The sequence below is a fragment of the Penaeus vannamei genome, chromosome 26 (genome assembly GCF_042767895.1).
Source record: "Penaeus vannamei isolate JL-2024 chromosome 26, ASM4276789v1, whole genome shotgun sequence".
In the NCBI taxonomy this organism is placed as follows: domain Eukaryota; kingdom Metazoa; phylum Arthropoda; class Malacostraca; order Decapoda; family Penaeidae; genus Penaeus; species Penaeus vannamei.
Window position 1 is genome coordinate 28,181,559 of NC_091574.1, and position 12,002 is coordinate 28,193,560.

Here is a 12,002-nt window from a genome sequence, read left to right on the forward strand (position 1 = left end):
GGAGAGAAAAAGAGGTGGAAATGAGTTCTGAAGCAGATTCCTCGACAGTGGGATAGGAAACCAGCCCGGTCTCCACTGCAACTCCGTGTTAAGGATACACAACCACGTATTTTTTTTACGTCATCTATCTCCTATCATCAAGTTCCGTCCCTCGGCCTCCTATTCTCTGCCGAGGGAAGTCCTCTCACATCCCGCGCCCTGTTTATTGCTCCGAGGGCGGGCGCGGCGGTGTGGCAAGGCGGGAGAAATGATGGGGTTGTCGGGACCTCACAATCCTACCTGCAGGTGGCCGCGGCGTCAAGCTGTCTGGGGAGAGAGGACGCGGTTGCATCTCAGCTCTTGCAGGGGGGTTCTCGGGGGTGGATTCTGGCTCTGGTCTCGCGGGCACCTTCCGTTCGGTTCGTGGGAATGGTGTTGATTTAGAAGGAGTTGAATTAACGAACGTCTTAATTGCAAAAGTAGGTAGTCTCATAAAGTTTTTTTGTGTGTGGACAAAGGTAACATCTGTGTTTGTCGATAGCTTTCTCCGACATGGCCAGAAATCCAGCCCCAAGCAAAGACCAAACATATTTTTTTTCGCGATTCGGAAATTGCACCGAATACTGACCATCCACTGCACATTTCCTCCACATTTCCTGCGAGCACCTGCACCGAGACTCAAAGGTGCCGACACCTGTACCCAGCTTGTAGCTCGGCCACGTGTCCCTCTACCTGACTTACGACTTTGGAGAACAAATATTACACAACATTTCCTCCCTCCCTCCTCCCTCCCGCCCCCCCAAAAAAAAGAGAGAACCAAGACTGCCTTTCTCAATATCCTCAAAGTCGTCGAAATCCCCAGATCCCGACCTAAAACACGGGGCTTAATGAGCGTCGGAAACCCCGTTACTCGTGTCGTGGCTGGAGGCGACGGCTTTCTGCTCGTCGATCACTTCTCGTCCTCTCGCTTCGTCTCCTTTCTTCAGGTGGACTTTATTTTCTTCTGCTTTATGCTCCATCTCTCATTCTTTCCTTATTTCCATCTTGATTTCTCTATTTATCTGCCTCTCTCTCTCTCTCTCTCTCTCTCTCTCTCCACTCTCTCTCTCTCTCTCTCTCTCTCTCTCTCTCTCTCTCTCTCTCTCTCTCTCTCTCTCTCTTCCTCCCTCCCATTCCCTCTCCCTCATCCTCTCTCATTTTCTCTCTCCCTCACTATCTCTCTCTATATCTCCTTCTTCTCTCTTTCTCCTTCCCTCCTCCCTTCCTTCTTCCCTCCCCTCCCTCCCTCCCTCCCTCCTCTCTCTCTCTCTCTCTCTCTCTCTCTCTCTCTCTCTCTCTCTCTCTCTCTCTCTCTCTCTCTCTCTCTCTCCCCTTCCCTTCCCTCCCTTCCCCCCCTTCCCTCTCCTCTCCCTTCCCCCCCTATCTCTCCATTCTTCCCTCCTCTCCTCCTCTCTCCCTCTCTCTCCACCTTTCGCGAGGCCTCTCAGGGCGACCCCCAAGGGCCACGCAGGGGAAATACCTCCGGGTCCAGACGCCTTCCTCAGGGCACCTCCAGCCGCCGCCCTCGCCACCCCCTGCGGCAGAAGCGCTATTGTTGAGGTTCTCTCGTCCTTATCTGATTTGTGTGTGGGTTGTGGGCGTGTGTGGGTGGGGATGGGGGTGGGTGGGGGTGGGGGTGGGGGTGGGGGTGGGTATTGGGGTATAGGGGTAGGAGAGGGTGGTAGGGTATGGGAGTTAGTGTGGGTTGGGGGGTTGGGGGTGGGGGTAGGGGTGGGTTTTGGGGTATTGGGGTAGGGAGAGGGTGGTAGGGTATGGAAGTCAGTGTGTGTTCATATGTGTGTACGTAAATGATGGAATATATATATATATATATATATATATATATATATATATATATATATATATATATATATATATATATATATATAGGTGTTGGTGGAGTGTATATGTTTGTGTGTGTGTGTGTGTGTGTGTGTGTGTGTGTGTGTGTGTGTGTGTGTGTGTGTGTGTGTATGTGTGTGTGTGTGTGTGTCATTATCTGCGAATTGCAACTTTTTTTTGAAGTCACACTTTAATAATAAGAAAAATAAGCTCGGGTCATATCCACTTATTCAATTAAAGAGACTGTGTCAATCAATCAAATTCAGTAAGCAAAAAGTGTCCTCGGATTTGAAGGCCTTTCCAGTTATCCAATTTCAATCTCCTTTTTTGCCATGACAGAAAAAAAATAAAACTTAAATCACGCAAATGTCATTTTGGGCACAGGCAGAAAACAATGAGATCAAATAATTCAGAAGCTTAAACCACACCAATTTAATTTTGTACATAGACAGAAAAAAAATAAATAAAAGGATAGTGTAATTCACGGAAATCTAATTTTGTACGTAGATAGAAAAGAAAAACATAAAGGATAGTGATAAAGAAATTTTAAAGATGGTGATAAAGAAAAAATATAAAGATAAAAACCTTAATCACAAAATCTAAGAAATGGAAAAAAACTAGCAAAAATGATAATAACTAGAAATAGATATATAAACATAAAAACAATAACAAAATCTAAGTTTCTACAGAAAAAAGTAAACAATCCCAAAACTGAATACAAACATATATAAAAAAAAACATTCCAAAATACACATCCAGAAACAAACAAAACAAAACAAAACAAAACAAAAGACCGAACAAAACAAAAAAAAAACATAAAAACCCAAATCCCAAAAGCTAATGGTGGAATTCTCGTCCCTTGCCTCTCACGTCTCTTCGACCCATCTCCTCGCCATCATAATTATGCCATTAATTCTTCTTCCTCGCTAATGACCCAAGGGAAAGGGCGGCGCAGGCAAGGGGAGGCCGCGACCTGCAACAAAAAAGAGGGAGAAAGGGAGAGGGAGAGAGAGAGGGAGAAAGGGAGAGGGGGAAAGGGAGGGAGAGAGGGAGGGAGAGAGAGAGGGACAGAGAGAGGGAAAGGGAGAGAGAAAGGGAGGGAGAGGGAGAAAGAGAGAGAGAGAGGGAAAGGGAGAGATAAAGAGAGGGAGAAAGGGAGGGAGGGAGGGAGGGAAAGAGAGAGAGGGAAGGAAAGAGAGAGAGAGAGAGAGTAAGTGAGTGAGAGTGAATGAGATTGAGAGAGAGAGAAAGAGAAAGAAAAAGAAAGAAAGAAAGAAAAAAAAGAAAGACAGAACAAAAAAGAAAGAAATTAAGGGAGAGCCAAATAAATAAAGAAAGAAACAGAGAACGAATAACACCATTAAAAAAAAGAAAAAAGAATTGAGACCCGAAAGAAAAACACGATGTCAACAAAAAGCGGATAATGACAGGGCAATGACAGGCGTTTATTAGTGAGCGGGATGGAGGGAGTTCACGAGGTCTGAGCGAGGGCGGGGAGGGAAGGGAGGGGAGGGAGGGAGGGAAGGAGGGGAGGGAAGGCGGGGAGGGGAGGGGAGGGAGGGGAAGGAAGGGGAGGGAAGGGAAGGCGGGGCGGGAGGGAAGGGGAAGGAAAGGAGGGAGGGGGGAGGGAGGGAGAGGGAGGGAAAGCAGGGAGGGAGGGAAGAAGGGGAGGGAGGGAAGGCAGGGAGGGAGGAGGAGGGAGGGAAGGAGAAGACGGAGAAGACGGAGGAGGAGGAGGAGGAGGGAGGGGGAAGAAGGAGTGATATAAGCTCTAAGAATATGACATTATCGAATTGGTGACCGTGGAACATTTCATTATCGGGAACGTATAAAATGGAATTGTTATTATTGAAGTTATTTTCATAGGATAACTTTGATGTTAATGCGGGTTTTTGTCTCGTATACAAACGCGATTTTTGTTGTTTTCATTATTTTTTTCTGATCTTTGTTATTTAGTTTATTATTATTATTATTATTATCAGTTTTAATATTTTCTATTATGTCTGTCCTCTTCCTCATCTCTCTTACCCTTTCATAATTACGTTATCCGTATTTACTATTTTCTTTCATTTATTTTCTTCCTATTTTTTTTTCTTTCTTTCTTTCTACCTGGCCGTCGACGTTGAGCGATCAGACAGCGCGGCGCCGAGAGTTACACATGGTCTCATTAGCATATTCCACACCTCTGCGACCTTGTCTTTCCGAGAAGTACCTTTGGCCTTGTGGTCGTTGCGTCACTGGTGTTCCTGACGCACCTACGCACGCACACATTCCCGCCAAAGAGAAAAGATGTGTTTTTCTCTTTAACAAAGGGAGAAATAACCCAAAAAATGATATCAAAATAAAAGGAAAAAGGTTGAAAATAAACAAAAAGAAACGATGTGTTTTTCTATTTAACAAAGGGAGAAATAACTAAAAAAAATGATAACAAAAAGAGGAAAAGAGTTGAAAAAAAGTAAAAATTCAAAGAAGAAGAAGAAAAAGGAAACATCTTGATGATATTATGAAATATACAAGCCTCTCTTACCCCTCCCCCACCCCCACCCCCCCGCCCTCAATGCCCTCTAGCGGCGGTTCGGAGAGTTAGGCCGCCATGAGTCGTTGACACACGCATTTCCTTCACGTGTGACCGGAAGTCATCTCCGGGAATGCTCGGAGCCAAGGTCATTTCCCGTAACCGCAATTGTATATAAATTCCCCGCGAAGATATTTCCTTTAATAATGTGAAATGAGTTTTTTTTTCTCTCTCTCTTTTTCATCTTCGCTCCTCCCTCTTTATCGTATTTCTTGCGATTTCCTTATTAAGTTGATTTTCTCTCCGACCAATTTCTTTCAAGTGACCGGCATTTAGTATCGCCAGTGGACCTGAAATTCGTATTTCTTTGATCTTCATTTATTTTCCTATTTTGCTTTTCAACGTGTCATTATCCTGGAGAAATTCCCATTTTCTTTGAAGAGTCTGATGTCCGTTTTCTGTTGCTGTAAATATTGATGTCGGTGCTATTCCAATAATAACACATTCTTTAATAAACTTTTTTTTTCTTAATTCCAAATAGACTGACCCGAAATAATCGAGTTTTCTTTATTATATTTATTATTTTTATCTGTTTAAGTTTATTGTTTTTTTTTCTTTTCTTTTCTTTTTTTTACTCAATATTTTGTCTTTGATTTTGTATTTCTCTTCGTTATTTAAAACTTTCCTCACTCACTGTGCCCATTCCTCCTTCCTTCCTATTTTCCATCCTCATGAATATCCTCTCCCTCTATTCACCCTTTTTTTTCTTGCCTCCTCCTTTATCAGTTTCTATCACTTTTCTAGTGCTTTCACATTCCCTAGCATCATTTCCTTTGCCCCTCCACTACCCTCCCCCTCCCTGCTCTCCTCCCTTCACCCTCCCTTCTCCAACACTTTTATTGTACCCTTACCCTCCTCCCCCCTTCCTATCCTCCCTTCTCCAACACTTTTACTTCATCCTTCACTACTCTTACCCTTACCACCCTCCCTTCCTGCCCTCCCTCCCTCACCCCACCCTCCCCTTCTCCAACACTTTTATTTCACCCTTACCACCCCCCTTTCCTCCCACTCTCCCTTCTCCAACACTTTTATTTCACCCTTACCACCCCCTCTCCCCTTCCTGCCCTCCTCCCTCCCCTCTCCAACACTTTTATTTCACCCTCCAATACCCTCACCCTTCCCCCCCCCTTTCCTGCCCTCCTACCTCCCTTCTCCAGCACCCTCCCACCGGTCCTCATAATTAGGGTGTCTGCTGCGGCGGGTTCACGAGACTCGGCTACTGTGCGCCACCTCCTGGATGTTCAGTTGTTCTTATTTGTTCTTTCTCATCTTTACCTCATGGCCGCCTCGTTCTCTCTGCTTGGGTTGTTCTTCCTCGTGCTCCGGCGAGTCACTGTTCTTCTGTTCTTCTTGCTTCTTGCGTTTTGTGTATTTCGTATCTCGTTTTTTTTTGTGTGTGTGTTCTTTTCATGCGGATACGAAAGCGTTATTGTTGGTTATTGTTATAGTTATTCATCGGATAATTGCATGAGTGATGATCAAATTGCGAAATTAATATTTACAATAATCAGGGGCGAGCTTCTTGATATCGATTGGTAAAATACCATAGTCGTCATTTTAGATAAGTTATCCCTTTATTTATGTTAAACAATTTCCATGTCGGTTGGCGAAAACCTCACAGAAAACGCGGTATGTGTTCGTTTCATTGCTTTTCCCTCTGTGAATCTGCCCAGTGCAAATCTGTCCCTGACCGACATTATGCAGGGACGAGACAACAATGCAATTGCCCCAGGGGATCTTCTCTCTTTCCCTTCTCTCTCTCATCTCTTTATCTTCTCTCTCTCTCTCTTTATCTTCTCTCTCTCTCTCTCATCTGTTTATCTTCTCTCTCTCTCTCTCTCTCTCTCTCTCTCTCTCTCTCTCTATATATATATATATATATATATATATATATATATATATATATCTTTCTCTCTCTATCTCTTTCTCTCTCTCTCTCTCTCCCTCTCATCTGTTTCTCTCTCTCTCTCTCTCTCTCTCTCTTTCTCTGCCTATCATCTCCTTCTCTCTCTCTCTCTTTGTTTCTCTCTCTCTCTCTCCCTCTCTTCTCTCTCTCTCTCTTCCTCCTAAATCCCTCCTCCCCCTGGAATCCTCCACTTGAACTTCCTGGGAGAGGCGGCCGGCCAGAGCGCGTGCAGCTTCCTTGGCCGGAAACCTCGACCTCACTCTCGGCATTCCAATCAAGGCGAGCCGGTTGCGAGGCTTCCTTCACGATCTCGTCTCTCCCTCTCTTCGTCTTAATTCCACAAATGGATTGTTTTTTTTTTTGTGTGTGTGTATCTTCTCTCTCCCTCTCTCTCTCCGTAATACAGTGTATTATCGCTGAAAGGAATTCCGCCTCGTTATTTTCTCTACGTGTGTGTCCAGTCCTCTATTCTACTCCCGTAAAAAAAGAGAGATAGAATGAAAGGGAAATTGGAGAGTCGAAATTGCACTCTCATATTTCCAGAAGGAGCAGCGCCCGAGGGAACCCGCTGTTTACATACCTGCCAGACAGGTTGTGACGTCATGGCTTGTTGTCGTACGTCACGTGGGCGTCTCCATCGTGCCTTTGTTCTTCGTCTGTGGATTTTTCCCGTTTCGTCAGAGGATTACCCGTAAATGTCCCCGTGGAAATGACAGTGATGGAGGGCGAGGGCGTGCGCGGCGGGCGGCGTCGTTGCGAGGCGCGAATTTCGCAATTCTTCAACTATTTCCTCTCCGAAGCCATAAAAAAAGAAAAAAAAATCCTTTCTCTTACCAATCACTTTATTGTCGCATTTGCTGACCCGCGCATTAGCCGTGTTCTCCCGCGATAAACAGGCGTCGGTGATTGCACGAGTGACGTCACTTCGTCTTCCACGGGGCAGCGTTGCGTCAGTTCCGGGACGCGTCGCCGCCGCCGCACGCTCGCCGCAGGACACCACAGGATGCTCAAGCCACATATCTCAGCCTTATCTCTGCGCTTTCGACCTCATTCTTACACGCCATTTGTTTGCTATCCAACTAACCGTTTATAAATCTCTAATCGCATCTTTTCAAGTCCGATTATGGCTATTCTGAACGAAAATTCATTTATAAACTTGTAACATATCTTTTCTAATTCTTTAACGGTTATTATACACAAAGTTTTGACAAGGAGTCGCATTAATTGCTTATTGTTTTTTGATGTTTCCTTAATCATTAATTTCTTCCAACTGCCTGTTTTAATTACTAGTTTTCTTTATAAATGTGTTTTCTAAATTACTAGTTTATTCTACATGCGTTTTCTTAATTACTGCTTTTTCTAAATATGTTTTTTTAACCATTATATTTTGCTAAATATATTTTCTTAATCACTAGTTTTTTTTCTAAATATTCTCTCTTAATTATTATCTCTTCTAAATATATTTTCTTAATTACTATTTTTTCTAAATATGCTATCTTAATCATTATTTTTTCTAAATATATTTTTCTTAATTCCAAGTATTTTTTTTTCTAAATACGGTTTCTCGTCTCCCACAGGTCGCCACCGCCGTCGCGCCCGCCCCCATCTCCACCAGCCCCGAGACCAAACGTGGGCGTACGGGCTGGCCCCAAGAGGTGTGGGCGCAGGAGCTGAAGAAGTAGACACGCCCACCACGTCCTCTGAAGGAAGGAGAGGGCGGCAAGAGACGTATTCCCTCTGTGTGAAAGAGTTAAATGCGATAAGAACTATTATATCTCAAGAGGTTAATGATGAAATACCGAGCCAAGATGAACGTTAAAAGAAGTTGTATGTCGCCTTAAGATCAATTAAGGTTTATAGCCTCAGCAACCGGACTTGTGTTGTTTGTACCATAAGAAAATATCTAAGATACCTTACGAGAGATAGAAAGAGAGAAAAAAAAAAGAGAAAACGAAAAGCTGTAGAAAAATACGTGTCTTTACAGCCCCTGTTCCTGATGTATATAAGCAATCGTAGGTTTAGATTCACGATCCCCACCGAAGACAGAACATTCCAGAACGAATCGATACCAGAGTTCAAATGAGCGGGACCACACTCGCGCCACCGATACCTGGCTGCGTCCTCACTGCTTCCTCCTCCTCGTCCTCGCTGCTTCCTCCTCCTCGTCCTCACTGCTTCCTCCTCCTCGTCCTCGCTGCTTCCTCCTCCTCGTCCTCACTGCTTCCTCCTCCTCGTCCTCACTGCTTCCTCCTCCTCGTCCTCGCTGCTTCCTCCTCGTCCTCACTGCTTCCTCCTCGTCCTCCTGCATCCTTGTGCATCCTAAGCGCGGTGTGTCACCTGCGCCCGCCCGCCTGCACGATCCACGAAGACCCATGTGGCGGAGCTCGTGCCCAGCCCTCTGATGCCCCGTACCCACCTCCCGCCCACGCCCACAGCTCCACCAGCGTCAGCAGCGTCGTCAGCAGTCAGCATGGAGAGAGCCGTCAGCCGTCAGCGACTCACTTTGCTGGGATTTTACCTCTTCGACTACTTGAGGTGAGTTCCTGGTCCCTCTAGTTCTTTGCGTTTCCAAAATCAATTGTCTCTTTTTCTCTCCTTTTCTCTCTTCCTCGGTGACGTAAGATGGATAAAAAATAGAGTAAAAGTCGTAAAAAAAGAGAGAATGTAAATCATCGGGAAGTATTTATAAACAAGTGAAGGACAACATGGGGTCGGGACAGGTCTGAAGGATACCCACATGACGTATCGTATTTTGGCCTCTACTGGTAACCCCATCCCGGTGAACTCTGACCTGAGGGGCGAGGGGAGGAGAGGAAGGCGAGGGGAGAAAAGAATGAAGTGAAATACAAAAAAGATACACTTCCATTGATTTAGATTATTATTATTATTATTACTATTAAACAGGCTGTAGCTGTTTGGAAAATTTGGCATCACGATTGAAGGTTTCATTCTCCAGTCGGTCAAAGATCAGAATAAAAACAATGTAAATTAAGTAGACGTCCTACAGCGAAGAAAAAACAAAAACAAAAACAAAAGTGAAGGGGACAGTGTGGGCTCAGGAGTAAGGACGGGACGGAGGGAAAATGTAAGCAAGGTCATATACAACTGGAGCGTGAGTGCGGTGAAGGGGGGAAAATATTAATCCCTTGGGCAGTGTCGCAGGTCATGTTGTAGGCCTAGTGGAGGAGTCGCGGGTCTTGTTCTGTTGTAAACTTCGCAGAGAACGAGGGTAAAGTTACGTCATGTTGAGGCGCGAGCTCTGTTGGTGGGCCGAAGGGAAGCGAAGTGGCCGAATCTGGTCGAGTGATACGAGTGATATGATTTAATGGCTTCCCTAGCATAACGATTAAGATAAAAAGGGAGTTTTTGGGTAACCGAAAGACGAGAGATCCCATGCGGAATAGAGGGCGTCGGCGCGGCGTCCTGACAGAAGATCGAGGAGGGAGACGTCCGCCGTGTGCCGTCCGCCGGGTTGGGTTACGCGAGTTGTTGACTCAGTGTCAAAACCCATAAATAATTGTGCTCCACCTCGGCCGATACACAAAACCTCGACTCGTAGACGTCTTGGTCGATAAACACGGCGGGAAAAGGGCTGATCTTACTCCATTTTCAAGCGGGGGAATTCTCGTAATCTAATAGCTCTTTCGCTGCACAGATTGATTCCACTTTCGGAGACTTTGATGTACGAGGGCGGGGGAGTCACAACATCAAACCATTTTTAGGCTCGGATGTACGTTATATAATGATTTAGTACATAAGAACACAAACAAAAGTAAACAATAGTATCAGTTACAACTAACATTTCCCCAATTCTTTTCCTTGCAGGCAAAGAACCGAAACGTTGAGGATACTTGACAACGGCCCAGACACAGCCCGGCAGCGGCCCTCCTTCTGGTACAAGCTGTCCAGCTGTTTCCACAGACGATTCAGGGAATTCTCCAAATAAAGAAGGTCTTGACGAAGTTCTTTTCGTCTCTGGTTCCTGGTCTGCAATTGCACCGAGCAACAGCCGCCGAGTCAGCCCACCAGAGCTCATCATGCAACAGAGGTCGCGGTCCCAAACCCTTTTAATTTTGCTATGTACTTATTCATTCCAATTGGCTTGCCTATTTGATCTTATCGTATCACATTTAAGATGTATTTATTGATTTTTTATTACGCATGTATGAGCGCCCGCCCTCAATATGTATAGCTGTGGAAGCCTGTGTTGTATTTTTGTGTTATTTTCAATATTGTTTTTTTCGTTAAGACAGCCTAGACAAGTGTAAAACAAACATGTCTTTCAAAATCATGGCTGGAACTGTATCTTTTAGTTGTTACATTTCCTCTGCCTTCAAATGGGCGTCGGAACAGCTATTATTGAGAGGTTGTTATTGTACAAATTTGTTCTTGTTATCTGTATATTTTGAGAGTTTGGTCAGAGAAAGAGAGAGAAAAAAATATGGATAGAGATGAGACAAGGGGTTCATTCCCATCCCTTCACTCGGACGAAAGTTCATGATTTTAACGAAGTGGATACATTTCGTAAAAGTTCATGATAACGAAGTGGATACATTACGTAAAAGTTCATGATTTTAACGAAGTGGATGATACATTTCGTAAAAGTTTAGGATTTTAACGAAGTGGATGATACATTTCGTAAAAGTTTAGGATTTTAACGAAGTGGATGATACATTTCGTAAAAGTTTAGAATTTTAACGAAGTGGATACATTACGTAAAAGTTCATGATCTTAACGAAGTGGATACATTTCGTAAAAATTCATGATCTTAACGAAGTGGATACATTACTTGAAAGTTTAGTGATTTTAACGAATTTCTTAAACTACAACAGACTTAGATAAGCAAGGAATTGCAACCCCTTGTCTCTGTCCCTTCCGAAGTAGACAGACACATGGAAAACAGCGTGTGTGTATTTGATTTACTTATGTACTTGTAGCGTAGGTCGTGATGAGTAGATATTGAAAGGTCGATGGGTAGATAATAAGTAGACAGGCCTTGTAAGGAACCGTCGAAATGTCTTACTTCGGTGAGAGATGCTCGCTATTTTAAGAAAGGGAAAAGAGAGAGAGAGAGAGAGAGAGAGAGAGAGAGAGAGAGAGAGAGAGAGAGAGAGAGAGAGAGAGGAGAGAGAGAGAGAGAGAGAGAGAGAGAGAGAGAGAGAGAGAGAGAGAGAGAGAGAGAGAGAGAGAGAGAGAGAGAGAGAGAGAGAGAGAGAGAGAGAGAGAGAGAGAGAGAGAGAGAGAGAGAGAGAGAGAGAGAGAGAGAGAGAGAGAGAGAGAGAGAAAGAGAGAGAGAGAGAGAGAAAGAGAGAGTGAGAGTGAGAGTGAGAGTGAGAATGAGAATGAGAAATAAAAGGAGAGAAAGAGAGAGAGAAAAACGTATGAATGTGTGATGAAGTCTTGCCATAAATCGGGTAATTAATGCAGATTATTTACCCGTGTGAACAATCATGATACCTCTTATGTGGCCAAAATAATCATATTGGACGTAAAGTTTAGTTTTCATTTAACTGCATTTCACAGACTTTCTCTTTGTTGATATTTTATCTTCATTTTGAGTATTATAATTTGAAAAATCTTCAAATCTACGTCAAATATTCCATTCCTAAATGTTGATCGACTGTGAAGTGCATTTGAAGTGAAAACACCTTGAAAAAACTC

General features: G+C 44.1%; 1 protein-coding gene across 1 annotated transcript in view; it reads left to right on the plus strand.

The window, feature by feature from the left end:
- The window catches only part of LOC113815630 (heart- and neural crest derivatives-expressed protein 2), a 25,411-nt gene extending 13,971 nt beyond the window's left edge, over positions 1-11,440 (plus strand). The window contains exons 2-3 of the mRNA XM_027367650.2: positions 7,919-8,876; positions 10,167-11,440. Coding sequence (XP_027223451.1) covers positions 7,919-8,023 — 105 coding nt within the window. The 3' untranslated portion in view covers positions 8,024-8,876; positions 10,167-11,440. The remainder of the gene's footprint in view (positions 1-7,918; positions 8,877-10,166) is intronic.
- Positions 11,441-12,002: the final 562 nt, after the last annotated feature.